Raw genomic sequence first — 21,850 nt, forward strand, 5'->3', positions numbered from 1 at the left:
GCTGTTCTAGCATTGATTGATACACTCACAAAAGCTTRGATTGCTTTMGCTGCAAARCATATTTTCAAAATCTGACACGATAGGTGGATTAACAACAAGCTAAGCTGTGTTTTGGTATATTTCACTTGTGATTGCATGATTATAAATATTTTTAGTAATATTTTTGAATCTGATACGTTTGGGAATTTTCTTCTGCCTTTCAGGACCGGAACGAGGCTGTAATTTTCTGAACATAACGCGCAACCCAAATGGCATTTTTTTGTTATAAAAGTAATATTTATCGAACAAAAATAACATKTRTTGTGTAACTGGGAGTCTMGTGAGTGCAAACATCCGAAGATGATCAAAGGTAAKCGATTAATTTTATTGCTTTTCTGACTTTCGTGACCATGCTAATTTGGGGCTAGCTGTTCTAGCATTGATTGATACACTCACAAAAGCTTAGATTGCTTTCGCTGCAAAACATATTTTCAAAATCTGACACGATAGGTGGATTAACAACAAGCTAAGCTGTGTTTTGGTATATTTCACTTGTGATTGCATGATTTTAAATATTTTTAGTAATATTTTGCGCCCTGCAATTCAGCGGTTGTTTAGGAAAATGATCCCGTAAAAGGGATCCGTAGCGCAGAGAAGTTAAGAGGGTGTGAACAATGCTGAATGGGTGTAGACAAAGAGCTCTCCAGTAGGTGTACCAAAACATTCAAGGGCCATTTTCTCAAAAGTGGGGTTACAAGTTTATCAACTTTCAAAGCAGAATTACTTTTCCATTGTTCCTCAAATGCAATGTATGATATACCATTTTGTAGCTCTGTGTCTCTGCTTTATCCAATATAAAAAACACAATTTCAAATGTTGCAACTTAAGACCGAATCAAGGCGGTCGGTCACAAATGTGACATAATTGGAAGTTTTTATTTAAAAGAAACTGTACAACTGATACATTTGAGACATAAATAGTATGAGATTTGGATTCTGGTCAAAAGTAGTGCACTATATTTGGAATAGGGTGCCATTTGGGAGGATCCCTAACTTCTAACCAAACATGAGGCTAGATTTATGATGTGTTGAATTTATATGTTAAATATACAGTATATGAATATTCCAGCTAAACAATGTACATATAGCGTTTTGCTACAAAACCAATTGTAATGCCCATCTAAAAGTTATGAATAAAAAAAACTGGGGACACCCACTGGGCAGAAACGTCAATTCAACGTCTATTCCAAGTTGGTTCAATGTAATTTCATCAACATTACGTGGAAACAACATTGATTCAACCGGTGTATGCCCAGTGGGTAGTAATATTTTACACACACACTTCTGATTGGTGGATATAGCGTTTTGGATGTAAACTCTTCAAAGATCATTTCTCCTTATAGGTAGTATAACACCCACAATTCGTAATTGGTTAACAGGTGAAGACTTTGGTTCTCTGTGATATGACACACCAGAGTTTCACCATGCCACTTTCATTTCATCAAAGCATCGTCTTCACGCTGGTGCTCACGGAGGGTGGGAGGAAATCTTTTGATAGCATAAGTCATGATGAGACATGCTGCAAACTGAGCATGGCATCGCTCTAAGTGGGTTAGAATTAGCATGATTTCCTTAGTTTCCCAGCCAAGCATGTGATTCTGCCAGGGATAACACGTGGATGTCAAAGAATATGCTGCTGACAAACATGTAAAAAAAGAAAAATTGTGTCTTTTAGATTGACATTTGGATGAGGTTTTCATGCAAAACATGCATGCTATGAAATATGGTAACCAGACCATTTTCTGTGACCCTTCATTTCAGTTTACATGTGATTGAAACTGACTTCTTGATGAGGGGATGTAAAGCAAATACACACAATTCAGCCTACACAGAAAACCCCCACACGATAGTCCTAACCAACATACAGTACATATCGCTAAGACAACATGTATTGCACAGTGAATACACCCACACACCAATACTGCCAATTCACACCATTGAATTTGGCATGGGCTACCGTCCACCAGTCGACAGCAATTATTTTTCAAGTCAAGCTGCGTAGCGTGTATATTGCCTAAGTTATCTGAAAGCTTGGAGACCACATATATGCTAAGAATCAACTGTTGCTTTATCTGGAGAGAAAAAAAGACATACAATTAAGGCGTTGTGTGCGTGTCTGTTTGCGCACATGTGGACCTGTGTACTGTGACTGTAATGGTGTTTGGCAGAGAACAGAATAAACCCATCTGAAAGAACAAATTGGATGCATTATGTATGGTCTAAATACCTCGCCTCCACCATTTCGGGTTGTGTTCCCCATAGCGTTTGAACATCGGGTCCTGGTACTGCAGAACAGGGAATCAGTACATTCGAGCCCTCAGGGCATCCAGCCCAGCCTCCATCCACAACCCTGTACTAAGACCCCGATTCAACCTGTAACAGTCATTTATCCATAATGTGGTATCAATCTTATAGCCGATCGTTGGAGTGGTTACTTTGCCTGTACAGTTTCCAGTGGGAAGCTCTTAACTTGCCATAGTTTTGCTTCTCCAATCTCCAGTGCACCCCCATACAGTACATGCTGTTCCTCCCTAATTGCTGTCAAGCACATCTACTGGTGTCTCTTGACTGCTTTATGGTTGGTGATCAAGTCCACTTGATGTGAATCTCATATTCATGAGCCAACATACTGTATATAAATATAGCTATGGAACGGTTGCCTAGAAACTTGCTGATATGAAAATCCAAGCCTTCCTGGGGACAGCTTGTACAGTGTAAGAGATGCTTTTTCGCATCTTTCATCCTCTGGGTCAAATTACATGTACATATAGCAGTGTTAAATGTTCAGCTCTCTGCCATAACTGTGATGCCTTGATTTATCAGATGGACCAGATTTATCTGGAACGATATAGCAGGGATGGGTGTTGAAAAGTAGCGTAGCCTAAACTATACACACACCATCAATGAATGTGCATTTTACTGAATAGCCGTTAATAATTGTGAATRTTGTACAGTATGTTCGAAAAAATGCAACGAGGAGGAAATCATGGTTCTTTTGGTGTTTTGCAGTCGGTCAAATTACAACAGGCCTAGGGCTGGCAAGCCATTTCACCTTCACAGTCATGTGTCCATGTCATGTGTACTGTTATATCATGACCACAAGGTCCATGGTATGAACCTGTAGGCTACACATTGCAACTGATAGGAAAAGGAAGTCTTCTCTCTGTACAGCCTTTGATTATCTGCAGACACAACAAAGGTGACATCAACGTGTTACAGAAAGATGACATCCCCCAGTTATCCTGTTATGTGGGGGGTTGAAAATACAACTAAAAGATGACTTGATTGTTGAGAATAAGGAGATCCCCCCCCCCCCAACATCCTCTCCCTTAAGCCATACTCTGAATGACCCGTTTACAATTTTCCTAGGATATCCAACCAACGGGAAAAAGAACCATGATTTGCAGTGATAGGATGTGAAAGAAAATATCTTTATCAGAATGAATGCTTTTCTGATGATAAATGTGTAAAATATCTTAATGTAAAGTTACTATGTTCTTCTTCATAAAGGCAAACCACCTGTTATATGGCTGAGTACCAAGAATAGTTAGGTTGTCAGCTCCAAAAGTCACACTGCGCAAATTACAGACATTTCAACCATTCTGCARCGGGTATGTAGATAGATAGTAAATGCAGGCAAATGCCCAGAATCGTGACAGATAATCTCACGTAGCATACTCTAGCCGAGCAAAATCCATGCGATTTATGTACTCATCCAATCCTTGCGCATGCTGGCAATAACAAAAGCTGTCCATGGCGAAAAGATGCAGCATATGGATAGCATAAAATATCTGGTACCTACCAGCAGTCTCCAACAGAGCAACCAGAATGATATCATCTCTAATTTACCCAGGCGCCTACATATTATTTGAACTACACTGACAAGTGGAGAACTCAACCATGCGGCCACCCGTCGCGAGTAATTCAGGTTTGATTTGGAGAGTGAACATATTTGAGTTTCTGTGGGTGTGTGTGGTGGGTCTCGTTTGGAATTATCGATCTGCATGGCAAACTTGTCTGAAGTTAACTAGAGCAGACGCGATAAGTATTGGCATAAACGCCACTGAAATGCATTGAATCACACGCGACCCCGGCTCTTCTCTCATAGCATCCTCCCCAGTCCCCATTCACATAGATACGTTTTGTGCGCATGCATCGACTTCTGCAGCGTCTAGCTATCGCCCCCAGGCTCCATCTCTTTCAGGGACCAGCTATTGAGCGTTTGATTTTCCCCACGCACTTTTTGAAACACTGTCGATTTTCATGAACAAGGTCACGGTTGCTCTCTGAATCATTAGTTAACTGATTGATTATTTATTGTGGTCCTTCGTCTTCTACCTTTAGCTGACAACATGTTATACATTATCTATACTCTTTCTCTGAAATGTGAGTGAACCATCTCTGTCTGGTTTTGTMCATACATTTCGTTCCTATGACCATGTCTCGGGCTGTCTGGGTTGTAGTATTAATATGATGTAGCTACAAGTGGACAATTAGAACATCTGTAAACCTTTCCAGGAGAAATCCGCGTCAGCTGKTTCAAAGATAAACCAGAGCTGAGGGGCACCAGTGAAGCCTTGGGTGATGACATGTATTTAAGACACAGTTGACTCACTGCCATTAAAACGCCATTCAAATCTGGATAAATGATGGATTTTTAAGTAAGGTGGATTCTCTTCTGTGCCCAATATTTGGGATCAATTGTTCACTTTGGACACTTTGTGATAAACGAGGCATTAAAGGTGTTAGTTAATTAAAATAAGAAGATAACCCCCAAAACCACCATATCTACCACATACATACAGAAGATAACCCCCAAAACCACCATATCTATCACATACATACAAATACAAAAAAATCGACACAGTTAGTTCTATTTGCCCAAATTGTTTCAAATGATAAACCCCTTATATATCCCTATCTTTTGTAACGTGACTGGCCGTAAACGTGGACCTTTTGGGTTCCAGGGGAGCAAAGTACCTGCAACTGTATGTCAGAGTAGCTTTTCAAAAGCTCTTCCTCAACTCACAACAACTTGGCTCAGCCCTCCATCCAGAAACAAAACCTATAAAACGAATAAATAATCATTCAAAATAAACTCCTCTCAGTCTTAAACCAGTGGTACACTTGACAACCTCTCCAGTGTGTGCAGGAAAGCGCAGTGCTGCTGTGAGTGTTTCTACAGTTGAATCTCTTGTATTTTYTCCTAAACTCAGCTGGCTCACTGGAGCAGAGCTTTGTTTCTATCCACTTCACCCACACAYTGAAGCCACAACAAGATCAGAAATCTACCAAATATCAATAACACAAGTTATTTATGTTTAAGCATAGCTCTCTCCCTCTTTCATTTTTTCTCTCTCTTTCCCTGTTTCTCTTTGTCTCGATCAATCTGTATCACTCTTTTTGCCTTTCAGAACACTGCCGCAGCAGTATTTACTCAATACTCTGAACGGTTAATAATTTCTACAAAACTGTCAAGTAATTTAATGAACTTCCTACTTTGTTCACTGTCTCTAAAGTGCCTGTATTGATTCTCAGCCTGATGCTGAATAACTAGGTCATGACCAAACGTCATAGATACAAAGTGAGTGTTGTGTTGCTGCTCTCTTACCTCTGGGTGTTTCCACGGTGATCCGGGTTTGGGCTGGTCCAGTGGTGGAGTGATGAAGTGGAGTGTGCTTGTCTGTATATGTCTGACACACTCACACACACACACACACACATGCCACAGCGGCAGGCAGCGACACAAATCGGGTACGTGGGAATCAACCAATCACAAAACAGCAGTTTTGGTGACAGTTGTTACACACACAAATACTATTTGATGTGGTGTTACAGGCATGTCACCAACAGCTGGGATGAATACAAAGACTTCCCCACACAGCCTCCTACACAGCTAGCTGTTAGCTACTCCCCCATACAGCCTCCTACACAGCTAGCTGAGCTACTCCTGTCAGGGATTTTCAATGGTAGAAGAGTCACAAAATTGAATGAATATGGATTTTCTCTAGCGTCACATTTTATCTTTCCTATATAAGGTCAGTGAAGATAAATATATTGCTCAGTAAGAGACAGTGGGGTACTAAAAGTAATTGTAGATTTCTGTACAGTATTTTAAAATGGATATTGACATATACGAGTAGCGTAATCCCTTATGCTTAAAGTTACTGTCACATAGCCACATCTTATTTAAATCAAAGCCTATATCAAGGGACTTAAGAAAAGCTCAGTTTCATTGCCTTTGTAGTATAACAACAGTAAAACACCCAGTTGTCTGACAATTAGCTTTTTAATTATTTTGTTAGCATTTTGTTAGCATGATTATCTTTTACAAATATGCTCCCAGGTTACAGTTTCAACAGCATATTACATTGAGGCACTCCATAAAGTTTTATTAGCATATCAAAAGTGCTGACTAGTAGCCGACAGCAGCATAAAAGGCTAGAGAGTACAGTAAACATCAAGAGTGCCTTAACAGTGGGGCAAAAAGTATTTAGTCAGCCACCAATTGTGCAAGTTCTCTCCACTTAAAAGATGAGAGAGGCATGTCATTTTTTTATCATAGTGACACTTCAACTATGACAACAAATGAGAAAGAAAAATTCAGAAAATCACATTGTAGGATTTTTATGAATTATTTTGCAAATTATGGTGGAAAATAAGTATTTGGTCACCTACAAACAAGAAGATTTCTGGCTCTCACAGACCTGTAACTTCTTCTTTAAGAGGCTCCTCTGTCCTCCACCATCGTTACCTGTATTAATGGCACCTGTTTGAACTTGTTATCAGTATAAAAGACACTGTCCACAACCTCAAACAGTCACACCTCCAAACTCCACTATGGCCAAGACCAAAGAGCTGTCAAAGGACACCAGAACAAATTGTACGACCTGCACCAGGCTGGAAGACTGAATCTGCAATAGGTAAGCAGCTTGGTTGAAGAAATCAAACTGTGGGAGCAATTATTAGAATGGAGACATACACGACCACTGGATAATCTTCCTCGATCTGGGCTCCACGCAAGATCTCCCCCGTGGGGTCAAATGAGCAACAATCCCAGAACACACGGGGGGACCTAGTGAATGACCTGCAGAGAGCTGGGACCAAAGTAACAAGCCTACCATCAGTAACACACTACGCGCCAGGAGATCAAATCCTGCAGTGCAGACGTGTCCCCTGCTTAGCCAGTACATGTCCAGGGCCGTCTGAAGTTTGCTAGAGAGCATTTGGATGATCAGAGAAGATTGGGAGAATGTCATATGGTCAGATGAAACCAAATAGAACTTTTTGGGTAAAACTCACTCGTCGTGTTTGGAGGACAAAGAATGCTGAGTTGCATCCAAAGAACACCATACTACTGTGAAGCATGGGGGTGGAAACATATCATGCTTTGGGGCTGTTTTTCTGCAAAGGGACCGGACGACTGATCGTGTAAAGGACAGAATGAATGGGGCCATGTTATGTGAGTTTTTGAGTGAAAACCTCGTCCATCAAGGGCATTGAAGATGAAACGTGGCTGGGTCTTTCAGCATGACAATGATCCAAACAACCCGCGGGCAACGAAGGAGTGGCTTCGTAGAAGCTTTCAAGGTCCTGGAGTGGCCTAGCCAGTCTCCAGATCTCAACCCCCATAGAAAATCTTTGGAGGGGAGTTGAAAGTCCGTGTTGCCAGCAACAGCCCCAAAACATCACTGCTCTAGGGAGATCTGCATGGAGGAATGGCCAAAATACCAGCAACAGTGTGTGAAACCTTGTGAAGACTTACAGAAAAAACGTTTGACCTCTGTCATTGACAACAAAGGGTATATAACAAAGTATTGAGATAAACTTTTGTTATTGACCAAATACTTATTTTCCACCATAATTTGCAAATAAATTCATAAAAAATCCTACAATGTGATTTTCTGGATTTTTTTTCTCATTTTGTCTGTCATAGTTGAAGTGTACCTATGATGAAAATTACAGGCCTCTCTCATCTTTTTAAGTGGGAGAACTTGCACAATTGGTGGCTGACTAAATACTTTTTTGCCCCACTGTATATCTTTAGGACCATTTAACATTTAAGATCAGAGATAATTTCAAAAGTCTACTTTTCGGCTGGTTTCTTTCTCTCTAAATGACATCATTAGTATATATTCAGCTGTGTAAGGAAACATTATGAGCAAACATATGTCTTACAGTATTAGCCACATCCTTATATTGAGAATATATTGAGAATTATCCAAATACAAGGCTCTGGTTTTAGCTATTGATGCCATCTCAGAAGCATTTTACTGTTAGTTGAATGTTTTGTGCAAAGTTGGTTTTCTTCTTCTCTTGTCGTGGAACTTGTAAGGTTGCTGAGTCTTGCATGGTGTATTTTTACACAAGCTGTTCAGGTTTCTCCATACTTGTACTTGAAGCTGTGGGGAATGTAAAAGAAAATGAAACACATTTACCATATCACCTCAAATCACATCAGTTAGGACTACTTCAGATTAGTTGTGCTATGTTTATATTAATGTGACTCCTGAAAATAACCTCATGACAAAAGTATGGGACAGGGTTGTGTTCAGTATGACAGAACGGTGTGCAACGTTGAATTCAATGGAAATGGGAGAAGAGCCCAGTTAAAAACAGGTTGTGATTATGGTGGCCCAGAGGGCAGTTACCATATGGTGGGGCATATTGACCACACGGTCACGCAACGTAGTAAACGTTGAAGAGAACTGAACGCACCTCAACTCTTTCCGTGAAGTTTGGTAATACCCACCTTCCCATAGCCTACTCACCAAACAGACACAGTTGTTAGGAAAAACTGTCTGAACCAACCACACGACTGGTGAGCTAAGATTGGTGTATGTCCTCAGTTGTGTCAAAAGCATATTCGTTCGGGAGACATCCGTGTCTAATGATCTGATTGATGTCTGGACCGTTAAGACCATTAAGGTTCAGACCGTCCACTGTCTGTCTGTGTGCTCAGAAAGATTATGAGAGGTGACAGAGAGGTTGTTAGCACTGTCTGTCACATGGGGTGAGAGTGTTGTTGGACACATGGGTGTGTGTGTGTGTGTGTGTGTGTGTGGTGTCGGTGTGATGACATGCATTAATGATATATAAAGCAAACATTGAACAAATACACAAAAAGAGTTCAGTAGCACACACACACACACACACACACACACACACACACACACACACACACACACACACTCATGCACTCACACAATCAAACAGATCATTGTTACACAAGAGGAGTAAGCCAGCTAATAATGAATAAATTATTGTTTAAGTTACAGGGCAAGCAATCATGCATACTACTGTAAGTATACAGAGGACAGTCATGGCATACCAGCATTGTAATGTAGAAAATAAATTCTAGAAAACACACATACAAGTAATTAATATTAAATTAGTAAAAAACAATTATTTAGTCAGAGCGTAATTTGATTTGCAATATACATTCACACTAGTGATTTACAATATGTCAGTAAAAAAGTMAATTTTATCTTTGTTCCCCAAAAGGAATAAACATAAAAAATATCTAATCATATTTTATATATTATACAAGCAGTCAAGAACCCTTTGGCATCACGTAGGAAACTTAAGGCTACTTGCGTAACCCCGGTGCTCTGATATTATGAGTGAGATATATCACAAGGGATTCCCCGGAATCTCATTAGCTCTCAGAACCAATGAAACACGTCTGTCGGAGAGAGACAGGTCAAACTATGAAGGGATGCCCAACGAGCTGCATCGCAAATCTCCTGTAAGGAGATRCCCTTGAACAGCGCCCAAAAAGTAGCCATACCTCTGGTTAGAGGTCTTCACGGCTCCAAAAWGTTGGACCCATTCCGAAATGGACCTGGGGCTTTCCCACCCAGACCCGCTATGCATAAATGCATTTTAAAAATATAGAGACCCGCTCCAAAGGGACCCGAGGAAAACTAGACCTGTTCCATATAGACATGGTCGGATCCAGACCCAGTTCGAGAGAGGGAAGCAGCAGCAAAAGTCATTTTTTAAGCTACTTTATTAACCGGAGCTGATAAAGCGCAAGAGGGAGAGAGGTGGGCCGTACTGTGAGTGAGTGACATGGGGAGCAGGAAGGGAGAGACAAGGGACAGCAACCAACCAAACCAACCAAGCCGACTCGTGCTATAGTAGATTAATAGCTGCCATAGCTAGGTTATTTATCATCAAATATGATTACGTAGTACCTGTCTTAGACTGTATCAAACCGGGAGAAGCTAGTGAAGCTAGCTAACATTAGCTAGCTAGGCTATCTGAGTGCATGCACTTTCTCATCCTACTGCTAAAAGTCTGTTGGCTCTTGGTCGTTGTAGCCTATCCTTCTCATTTAACTTTTAATTCAGTCATTTTAATTCCATCTTCCATTTATTAGAGATCTCCTAACTTTTGCCACACATGGAGCGAGGCTCTATGACTGTAGCCTATTGCCGCTTTGATGACTTATGATTGGCCAACAACAAGCTACGTGCGCCACGCTCCCACTCTCGTGAAAAGCAAGAGCAGAAGCATAAACAACATCAACTTTTCCTTCTCTCTCTACTGCAACAGTCACATTCGGATCTGTATGGGCCCTTCCGGACAAGTCAGTTAAAATTACACATACTAGAGACCCACGACGATCATATCAGAGCCGACCCAGACCCGTGATATTATTTAGAATTCTGGATCTCTACCTCTGGTGGATAGGCCAATGTAATAGCTTCCACAATCCAATATGATAACCGTTGTCGAGAGAGGGGTCTCCCCTCGCAGGGAGGCCCCCTTCAATAAATGCCTTCTGCTCCAGCCTTTCCAACCTAATGTGTGTTTGTGTGTATATCGGAGGGGTTGTGTTAATGCAGAAGACAAATTTCCATCACGTATGGACTAATAAAGTATATCTTATCTTGTTTCTATACAGTGAGCGTGTAGAAGGAACTCTAGCACTATGGATAGTCTCAATGACTCTGATAGGCAGGCCTGTCGCATCCAGATGTAACCTCTCATTGGCCAGGCCCAGAGCGCCATGTTGTCCGGTTAAGGGTGGAAAATCTCTTCGTTCACCTGGGTCAGCAGATCCCTGCGTAAACGGGAGATGCCAGGGCTCGTTGTACAGCAGGAGAATGATCTCCGCTMCCCAGAGCTTGCCAGGGATAGGCCGGGTGGACACAATTCCCAGGTCTACAGTTCCTTCAGCTTGACAGGAGCATCAAAGACATCTGCTTTCTTTGTCCGACAGGCTGGTCAAGTTGAGCCCCAAGACTCTCTCCCTCATCACTGTAAGGCTAATGGTCACAGCCTTGAATGGCGCCCCTGGAATCAGCCAGCGATGCCCCACTRAGGGCGGAAGACGGCCTAGAGCTAACGGCCGCAAGGCTCTACAGAGGGTGATACGCTCAGCCGAATGCACAATTGGGTGCTCACTCCCTGCCCTCCAGGACACCTACAACACCAGGTGTTGCAGGAAGGCCAAGAAGATCATCAAGGACATGAGCCACCTGAGCCGAGGCCTGTTCTCCCCTCTTCCATCACTCAGATGTGGGCAGTATAGGAGTATCATGTCAAAAACTGTCAGATTGGCTAATAGCTTCTACCCCAAGACTATCAGGCTGCTGAATAGCCATTAGGCAGCCCCCCCGCGCTGCTTACGATTATATCTGCGATCCTGTGCATGTGACAAATAAACCATCTAATCTGCATGGGCACATGATTGGGGATCGTCGACCCTTGCTTGGCTCCATGGCTCCAAAAAAACAGCTAATCTGAGAACAAAGTGAAACATAACTAGCGTTCGCCACGTGGGCTAATAGCCTCACACTAACCGGAGAAACAAATCCTTTAACAATGTGAACGTAGCTAGTATTTTCCTTGTGGGTTAGTAGCCTAGCTAGTTAGCACAATGTTAGCCAAAGGAAGATCTCGACTGATAAGCAGTGAAAGCTAGGATGGTCGGTCTAGTCAACGCGGCACGGTAGTGGGTTGAGCTAAACAAGAGAGCGAGCTAGTAATTGTACCCTTCCAGGTAGAAAAACCAGTCAGTAGAAAAACCAGTCGGTAGGATAACTAGCCTTGCAGTGAGCTAGCCAGGTTAGCTAAGCCTTTCAGCTAAGCTAGCCAAGTCTCAGTATCCACCACAGGAGACAAAGGGAAGAAAAAGCGGAAAAGCTCATTCCTAACCAAAAGTCACCCAACACAGAAGACGAAAGCTGAAAAACCTGCGCTTGGGGGCGTAACATCACAGCACACCTACGAACAGTTGAACAGGAAAACAAAGTTGTGCTAAGGAGAGCTTAGAGTAGTACTCTACATGAGGAAGAGAGGTGAGAATTACCAGAGGGCAGGCAAGTTGGTCTTTAGTATGAGGGGAGGGGCTCACCTCATTTGTCTCCGACAGACGTTTGTAAATGGTTCTTCAAGCTTATGAGATTCTGGAGAATCCTTCATGTGAGATATTGAAACAAATAATTAAAAGAGAACCAAAGATACAGTACAACTGCCTCTCAGACATCAGAGGGAGGCAGAATGCCTCTCAGCCACTAGAGAAAGGCAGAGTTTGACTTCAATCATCAAAACAAGCTCTCGCATGGATACACAACATCCCTATGTATTTATACAGTGGTAAATTGTGATTAGAATGAGTTTCAGGTCAGTCTGTGTTGCAATGGCTACGACAAAGAGAAACKGATGCAGCGAAGAAGCCAAGTAATCAGCACACAGTTCAACCCACTAGCCAATGAAAGACCTCAAAAGTGCWRTCAGTCAAAGCATATAAAGTGAACTTTGTTAGTTACAGTAGTGTCAGCAATTGCAGGTTGGTTACATGAGCGTGCAGCAGGGCTTTGTTCTCTTTTTAATCTTTTTAATCTTTCTGATACCTGGGGCAGAGTGCTTCTCTGTCCCGTCCTCGTCGGACTGTCCGTCTGAATAGAGGTAGTGTGACTCTTTGGCCAGTTGACCAGGATAGACCAAATTCCTTGATGCTGTGTACGGTGATGCATTGTTTGAGTTAAAATTAGCTGTGGGCTCTGCCATGTATTTGATTAAGTTCTGTTGAGGTTGACAGTGATGGTAGCCCCGGTTGTTATAGCCATCCGCGGTGTAGGTGTAAAACTGAGGGTTACTCTCGTCCACCCCATCCTCGTCGCCAATGACGACAAGCTCGGCCCGGATGGATCCTTCATAGCCAAGGCCACGTCCACTGTCATCCTCTGCGGTCTGGTAGCCCATAAAGATGGCGGTGACAGGCTCGGACGTGTCCATGGTGTTAAGGATACTGAAGTGCGAGTCTCCCTGGTAGATCGGGGACGGCCTCTGGTCCATTTCAACTGATGAGTCGTAAAACATCCCGCTTCGCTGGATCTCTCTAGGGCTATGGTAGGAGTCGTCGGTGGGGAACCCTTTCTCCACACCGTAGGATAAAGGATTCTGGTTATACCCATTGTTTGACTGGTAGTACTCCTCATCCTGCCTGCCAATGAAAGAATGGACTGGAATGTGAGGGGAGGAGGAAAGACTCTCCAGCTCTGAGTTGTGGACTCCGTCAATATAGTGGAGCTCCTTCCTGGAGAGGACATCATGCTTATACGACTCTTGCTGATACCCGTTCCCATTGGTTTCGTGGATGACTTTAGCATGACTCTGTTGGGGTCTGTTGGGGACTGAGGCCCTCCTGCTGCAGGTGTTGGAGAATGCAGGCACTGATTCCTGGTGGCCCCGGTGGTCTTTTGGGAAAGCACCGCTTTGAGGCATCTTCTGCACTGTACCCTTTCGGAGCTGCTCCTCCACCTCCATAGGGCTGAGCTCCTGGTGGCCCCGAGAGCCACGGGGGGTGGAGAATGTAGGTACTGACTCATGGTGGCGCCAAGATCCACTGGTGGTGGAGAATACAGGCAATGTTGGCTTCTGGTGGCTCTGTGGGCCACAGTTGGTAGAGAATGCAGACACTGATTCCTGATAGCCTTGGTGGCAACGTTGGCCGCTTTGAGACTTCTTCTGCTCTGTAGCTGCTCTGAGCAGAACCTCCACCTCCATAGGGCTGAGCTCGTCCACTCTGTTAGAACCATCCCCCAGCTGAGACTCGTCAGACCGCAGGGCATAGACAGACTTGCGGCCGTCGTCATAGACTTTGACCCCTCTCTGCTGGAGCACCTGGGGGGTGACGGTGGATGTGGACAGGACCCGGGTCTCCCCGGTACGGAGATCCTTCTGGACGTTGATCTCCATGGCAAACATGGCTGGAGGAGGAGAGAGGGAGGAGAGACRGAGTGGAAGAGGAAGGGAGAGAGAKWGAGATGGGTTGAAGTTATATAAAAATAGGGTTGTCAGATCTACAGTACATGCTATTGTTGTAATAAATGTTACTAGGAAGTTTCTTACTTTGTTTGGGTGTGTCCTTATTAGATTCAAAGGACTGCTTCTTTGAGATTGGAGGTTTGTAGGACTTTGGGGCATCTAGAGTAGCTGGGTTGATATGGATTGGCTCTGGAAAAAGAAAAGGAGCAATGTTTATTTTTGTATTGCCAATGATTAAGTGTATAATGTAATCTGTTTTATCAAATACAGTCATGACCCGAGATTATTGGCACCCTTGATAAAGATGAACAAAAAATACTCTATAAAATAAATAATACAAATACTGAGCAATATTGTATGCTCAACAAAATGGGAAAATCATATTATGCTATACTAGTACAATTGCTCAGAGAAATATATATATTTTTGTTCTCAAAAAGATTGGGGTCAAAATTATTGGCACCCCTGTTTTCAATATTCTGGCACCCTCCCCTTGCAAGGATAATGGCATTGAGCCTTTTTCTGAAATATTTTAGATTGGAGAACAGATTGGGATGGAGCTTAGAACAGTCCTCCATACATAATCTTTCTAGATCCTTGATGCCCTTTTCAAATCACACCAAAAGCTTTCAMAGGGGTTCAAGTCCGGATACTGAGATGGCTATTGCAAAATGTTGATTATGTGGTCAATTAACCACTTATTTATGGAATTTGATGTGTGCTTGGGGTTATTGTCTTGCTGGAAGATCCACCTGCGGCCAAGTTTCAGCCTACTGCCAGAGGCAACCAGGTTTTTGACTAAAATGTCCTGGTACTGGCCTCCCGGGTGGCGCAGTGGTCTAGGGCACTGCATCGCAGCGCTAGCTGTGCCACCAGAGACTCTGGGTTCGCGCCCAGGCTCTGTCGCAGCCGGCCGCGACCGGGAGGTCCGTGGGGCGACGCACAATTGGCCTAACGTCGTCCGGGTTAGGGAGGGTTTGGCCAGTAGGGATATCCTTGTCTCATCGCGCACCAGCGACTCCTGTGGCGGGCCGGGTGCAGTGCGCGCTAACCAAGGTAGCCAGGTGCACGGAGTTTCCTCCGACACATTGGTGCGGCTGGCTTCCGGGTTGGAGGCGCGCTGTGTTAAGAAGCAGTGCGGCTTGGTTGGGTTGTGTTTCGGAGGACGCATGGCTTTCGACCTTCGTCTCTTCCGAGCCCGTACGGGAGTTGTAGCGATGAGACAAGATAGTAATTACTAACAATTGGATACCACAAAATTGGGGAGAAAAGGGGGTAATTTATTTTTTATTWAAAAAAAAAATGTCCTGGTACTGGGTAAAGTTCATGATGCCGTTGACCTTAACAAGTGCCGCAGGACCAGTGAAAGCAAAATAGCCCCATAACATCAAAGATCCATCACCATATTTTACACTAGGTATGGGGTTATTTTCTGCTTATCACATCCTTCTTTCGATGCCAAACCCATCACTGGTGTGCGTGGCCAAAGAGCTCTATTTTCATGTCATCTGWYCATAGCACCAGTTCCAATCCTAGTGCCAATGCCGTTTAAAAAACTTCAGACATTTACATTTTTAGATGACATGAAAATAGAGCTCTTTGGCCATGCACACCATTGGGAACCTGTAGGACATAGTCATGACCTWAGGGGCGAAGGTCATATTAGTRCGCAATGTCACCTTAGAGTCGCCAGCAGCGATCTGAGTACAGGAACGGTGTACGGAGAAGGCATGGAGATTCCCAACGTGTTTAGCCGAGGCCAAAGCCACTAGGTTTTTGTAGGAGAGGATCTTCAGATCCACAGACTCCAGTGGCTCAAAAGGGGGCAAAACACAGAACATCCAAAACCAAAGCTAAATCCCAAGTGGGCAMAATAGGTTAAGAAACCTGCCTGAGACGGCGCACACCCTTTAGGAACCGCACYACCAGGGCACAAGCCACAGACCCCAAATCTCTGGCCGGGGGACCCAAACCTACCTGTGCACCTGAGATAATTGATCCCTGCGCAACGGGAGTTGCCACGGGACCTCGCCCAATATACGGACRATCTCTGCAAACCAAGGATGCTTGGGCCAAAGGGGAGCCGCAAAAATCTATGACAAGCCCTCCAGGYGCACCCTCCCCAACGTGGGCCAAATCATCTCCACGGGGGGAAATGCATAAAGGAGGGTCCGAGGCCTCATCGAGAAAAACAGACGACAATTAGCATTCTCGCAATGAGCAAARATCTATGTTGGCCCTGCCGAGCATTTCCTATATGTGACCCGTTACAGAATCTGAGGCGTTTGAAGCTGGYTCCTACTTCAAAGTAGGGCCATTACATTTTTTTTTTTTTTGAATATGTGAACTTTCATGTGCCTTAATTACAAACTTGTATGGGACCTGTAAATATKAATAAAAATGTTAAATGATCAGCCTAGTTGAGCCAAGGAGAAAGCACTGAGCTATACAGGGAGAAAGACAKGATCCTTCCTGGCTATTCATGATTGGCTGAGATAATGGGGTGGTTGGACATGACGAGAGATGAGCCCTGATTGGTCTGTCTTGTCACAGGCTTCTGTCTATAACAGAATGGGCTCTTCCGTGGTCAGTATATAGCTAATATTTGCTATCGACGATTTTTTGAAAGATACAGTATAGCTATGGACAACTGCAAAAGTGTTGCTGCAGCTCTCAAAAACATTGCTGCCCTGAATTTAGCTGGGTTTAAGTAGATAAACCTCTTTCTGGAGGACAATGCCATGCTGACTCACATGCTTTTACATGCATGGGTGGGGTGGGGCTAAGGCTTAAGAGGTTGTGAATGGTGCTGAATGGGGGTAAACAAGGAAGAACTCTCTAAGTGTGAAAATCTCATCAAAATCTTTCACAGGACATTTGCTCCTACTTGTCTTTTAAGTGGGATAACGTGTTTTTAAACTTTTAAAGCAGCATAACTTTYCCATGTTTCCTCCAACTACAGTGTACGATATACCATTTTGAAGCTTGCTTCTGGAGAAGGTAGGATATTTTCTCCCTCAAAGCGGGCACTGAGATCTCGGGAACAGTCGACGTGATAATACTGCAGAAGTGCAGGACACACACAACAAATTTTAGCTCGTACCCCAACATCACATGCCAATGGTCAGAGCAGACAGTGCGCCTCCCGTGAAGTGCCATCTGATGGGGCGAGACGCCACCTGGTGGACTGGGAGACAATGGTTATTTTTCCATTTCCGCCACTCTTGACAACCGTGTGTCTGAACATGGAGAAGAGACACTTTCAATTGAACTTACATGAGGGAGACACAACACTTTCGACACCCATGAACCCTGTGGAGCCTAGGGTTGAAAAAACAGCGTTTTCTGTGCCACAGTTTGCTTAAAGCAAGGGCTCTGGCGATCAGTGCCGTACCCCAATTGGCAGTGTCACTTGGGGGTACTGTTGTCACAACAAGCTTCACTTGGTTTAGGAAGTAAGATGTGTTCCGGTAACCGGCTGGCACCCAGTGCTGGACCACACGCATTAAAGGGAAATGCCAGGGAAAAATCTGTTATCATGGAGGTTACCCTACTAACCAGTCATAGGTACCGGCGACTAAGCGTCTTGTGACCTAGCCGGGGATGGGACAGACAGCTCTGAAAAACTGACCCATTCTGTGGTAACAGACAGGRGTGATTCGTAATTGAATCTAATTCCCAGGAATGAAAAGTGTTGAGCTGGAGACAGACAGCTCATTTAGGGGTTCATAGGAACCACAGAGACTRTGTGTGGGATAATAGCATGGTTGTGTTCAACCCTGCTCGTTCCATCAACTCCGCTACCAACAACCAATCGCCTATAGAGCCCATAACCTGTATCACTAGATACCTCATAGGGTCTAGTGAGTTACAGGCAGGAATCAGAATTAAAAGCCAAGTAATGAGACACATATGGGGGAGGGGTGCCCCCTTGTGGGCAGAGAGGGAATCGCCCAATTTATTAATATAATAATATGCCCCTTGAACACCATGGAACACGGGGTAACAGAGGGGGCATTAAACATGGACAAGCTCCCAACATATACGTTGTGCTTCTGTGAGACTGTATAGCCTGCATTAAGCCTGGCCCCCTTACGGGCACAGRGGGCTCCGGCAATGGCTGACGTATTATCCTGTTTGGCTGCAACCAAATGTGGGGGCACTGTTGTCATAGCAATGCTTTTGTGGAAGGGCACACTGGTTGCTCAGACCCTCCCTCCGGGGGTTTACCCGAACCAAGTGCTCGGGGGCTGCTTCCTCCTCGGAGGTGCACACAAGCCCTGCTTCCTCCACTCCCTCCAACTCCAGGAATTGGAAATAGGAGCTGTCATAATGCTGGGGGAAGCTAATACGTTTCATTAGCTGGAAGTTATGCATGCTAGCTGACGTTAGCAGGGAGGCTTTTTATTCTAAGCTAGGCAGGCTAGCCTCTTTGACCGCAGCACAGTCCATTTAGAATAGTGACTTAATGCTACGTATACTAAACACGAGAGCTACCCAAGCGCAACTCCACCAGTGGGGAGGCAGAAATAGCCAAATATTGCTAGCTCGCCTCTGTGAGTGACGCACAGCGTTCAGATGCCACATTTTTTTGGCGAGATCAAACTGAGTAGAAATAAGAGCGGGCTGTCGAGGTTCAGAGCTTTGCTTGACCGTACCGATTTTTGGTTTCATGACAACCGCTCTCAACACTGCAGCAGGACTTCCTCGGTTTGTTTGTGTGGTTGAATTCAGGCATAAGAGACCTCTTTACAGAGTCCGTCCACTTTGTGACTCGAGGCCATGTGTTTGCTTCCGTTGTGGATGTGGTAGAGAGAAATCTTTATTTGCATGCAATTAACATATATTAACATGCATGACATTTCTCTGACAGATGGAATAACTATTCTGGCGTGCTGAGTTAAACAGAGCATGCTTTACCCGCTTACCGTGCCGAAAGACAGGCAGAGGCTGCTAAAAGTCAATAGGCGCACTTTATTGTTTCTGACGGCACTTTATCCCCCTCTTCCAAGAGAAGTTACTTATTTTTTCAAACTTGGTGCAGCGATTAGAGCGCTGTTTCGAACTAGGGTTTATCTAACATTACATCCAATCACAGCCAGTTGGTCATAATACATTTATGTATTTGCGTTATGTGTTCAATCTTGTCACGAGTTCCGCCGAAGTCGGCTCCTCTCCTTGTTCGGGMGGCGTTCGGCGATCGACGTCACCGGCTTTCTAGCCATCGCCACTCCATTTYTCATATATCCATTTGTCTTGTCTTGTTTTCATACACACCTGGTTTTCATTTMCCCAATMAATCTACTTGTATTTAACCCTCTGTTTCCCATCATGTTTTGTGTGTATTTGTCTTYATGTCAAGTGATGTTTGTTAAGCGCTTTACKTTATTGTTCTGTTTTTTGAGCGCGTTTGTTTTGTTGTGCTCCGGGTTTGGAACTATAATAAAGTGTGCTTTCTTTAGTCATACTCTGCTCTCCATACACATCATGACAGAATTACACACCAAATGAATKGAGTCAGCAGGATCAGGTACCCCGGTTAGAGAAGTTGAGGAGCGCGTCCAGGAACACTCGGCCATGCTACATCATCTTGGTGCCATGATGGATCGCGTTGTCCAGACCATGGACCGCTRGGAGAGACAAGAGGTCTCTCCAGTGCCTCGACCAGCACAACCGGGATTGTCTCCACCCGTTCCATCCRGAGGGGATTCCGGGGGGATGCGTCTCTCCCTTCCCAGGGAGTATGATGGAACGGCAGCACAGTGCCAGGGATTCTTGCTACAACTGGACCTCTACCTGGCCACTGTGCACCCAGCACCCAGCTCCCTCGGGAGGGGAGWGAGTGGCCGCTCTCGTCTCCTGCCTCACAGGATGAGAGCTGGAGTGGGCAAACGYCGTTTGGAGAGAAGGAGACACGGCTCCAGACCATTTCGAGGATTTCACCCGTTGCTTCAGGGCCGTCTTCAACCATCCACCTGAGGGCAGAGCGGCGGGGGAGAGGCTCTTCCATTTGAGGCTGGGGACGAGGAGCTCCCAGGACTTCGCCCTTGAATTCCGAACCTTGGAGGGCAGAGCGCGGGGAAGGCTTCTTCCATTTGAGGCTGCGACGAGGAGCTCCCAGGACTTCGCCCTTGAATTCCGAACCTTGCCGCAGGAGCAGTCTGGAACGACAGAGCCCTCATCGAACACTATAGATGCAGCCTACGAAAGGATGTCCGACATGAGCTGGCCTGCAGGGATGCCACCATACCTTTAACCACCTGGTGGATTTTTCCATCCGTTGGATAACCTGCTGGTCACCGCGTACGTCCAGAGGGGCTCTGTTGGTTCCAGCATCCAGCAACCCCGCTACGTTGCCCATGGAGTTAGGAGGTGCAGGCATAGGGAGACGGGAGGAGGAGCCATCACGTGCGTCATCTGTGGCCGCAGAGACACACTGCCGGTCGGTGCCGTGTTGGTTCCTCTGGGAGTCGAGGCAACAGGCAGGGCACTCTGCATCACCCCAGGTGAGTTTGCACCACACACATCCAGAGTCCTCTGTTGATCAACTGTTTGTGCCTGTTTGTTTCCCTGAGTTTTCCCACATACCCAGCAGAAGGCGCTCGTCGATTCAGGCGCAGCTGGGAATTTTATCAACAGACATTAGCCATTAGGTAAGGGATCCCCATTTTTCCTATAGTTAGACCCTCCCCCGTACATGCTCTAGAAAGTCGACCATTAGGGTCCAGCTAATCAGTGAGCCACCATCTCCTTGGCCATGGTTATGCAGGGGAATCATGAGGAGAGAATCAGTCTCTTTCTCATTGACTCACCTGCATTTCCTGTGGAACTAGGCCTTCCCGGTTGGCTCTGCATAACCCCACTATTTCCTGGCAACAGAGGCTCTCACGGGGTAGTTGCGAGAGTACTCAGGGAGGTGTGTAGGGGTTTCCGTTGGTGCTACTACGGTGTAAAGTCCAGATCAGTCTCCACGTGCACATCCCCCCCAGAATATACCGATTGGCCTAGCCTTCTGAAAAGAAGGCGACTCAATTACCACCTCATCGACGGGGATTGTGCGATAAATCTCCTGGCAGACGCTGCGCTTCCCAGGAGTCACGTGTATCCCCTGTCGCAAGCAGAGACGGTGGCATGGATACATATGTCTCTGACACCTGCGTCAGGGGTACATTCGGCCCTCTACTTCACCTGCCTCCTCGAGTTTCTTTTTGTGAAGAAGAAGAGTGGAGGTTTACGCCCGTGCATTGACTATCGAAGTCTCAATAAATACACGGTGGGGTTACAGTTACCCGCTACTCTTATCGCTACGGCGATTGAGTCAATACAAGGGGTGCGCTTCTTCACGAAACTGGATCTCAGGAGTGCGTATAACCTGGTGCGTATCTGGGAGGGAGACGAGTGGAAGACAGCGTCAGTCCACCACAGGGCATTATGAGTACCTTGATTGAAATACTGGTCTCACAATCACATGCTGACATGTTGATTATGTCTGAATCCTGTTTCTGTATCTCTGTCCCAGACTCAGAGTT

At 44.9% G+C, this 21,850-nt stretch overlaps 1 protein-coding gene across 2 annotated transcripts in view; it reads right to left on the reverse strand.

The window, feature by feature from the left end:
• Nucleotides 1-7,773: 7,773 nt before the first annotated feature.
• LOC111956260 (palmdelphin-like) overlaps nucleotides 7,774-21,850 on the reverse strand; it is a 32,004-nt gene continuing 17,927 nt past the window's right edge. Inside the window, exons 7-10 of one of the 2 annotated variants that reach the window (XM_023976702.2) lie at nucleotides 14,406-14,510; nucleotides 12,905-14,263; nucleotides 12,406-12,467; nucleotides 7,774-8,440 (exon numbers count right to left, since the gene is read on the reverse strand). In XM_023976702.2, the coding sequence (XP_023832470.1) occupies nucleotides 12,448-12,467; nucleotides 12,905-14,263; nucleotides 14,406-14,510 (1,484 nt within the window). In that variant the 3' untranslated portion in view covers nucleotides 7,774-8,440; nucleotides 12,406-12,447. The remainder of the gene's footprint in view (nucleotides 8,441-12,405; nucleotides 12,468-12,904; nucleotides 14,264-14,405; nucleotides 14,511-21,850) is intronic. The other variant, XM_070436688.1, reaches the window with a different exon arrangement.

This window comes from Salvelinus sp. IW2-2015, linkage group LG32, assembly GCF_002910315.2.
Source record: "Salvelinus sp. IW2-2015 linkage group LG32, ASM291031v2, whole genome shotgun sequence".
NCBI classification, from domain to species: Eukaryota; Metazoa; Chordata; class Actinopteri; order Salmoniformes; family Salmonidae; genus Salvelinus; species Salvelinus sp. IW2-2015.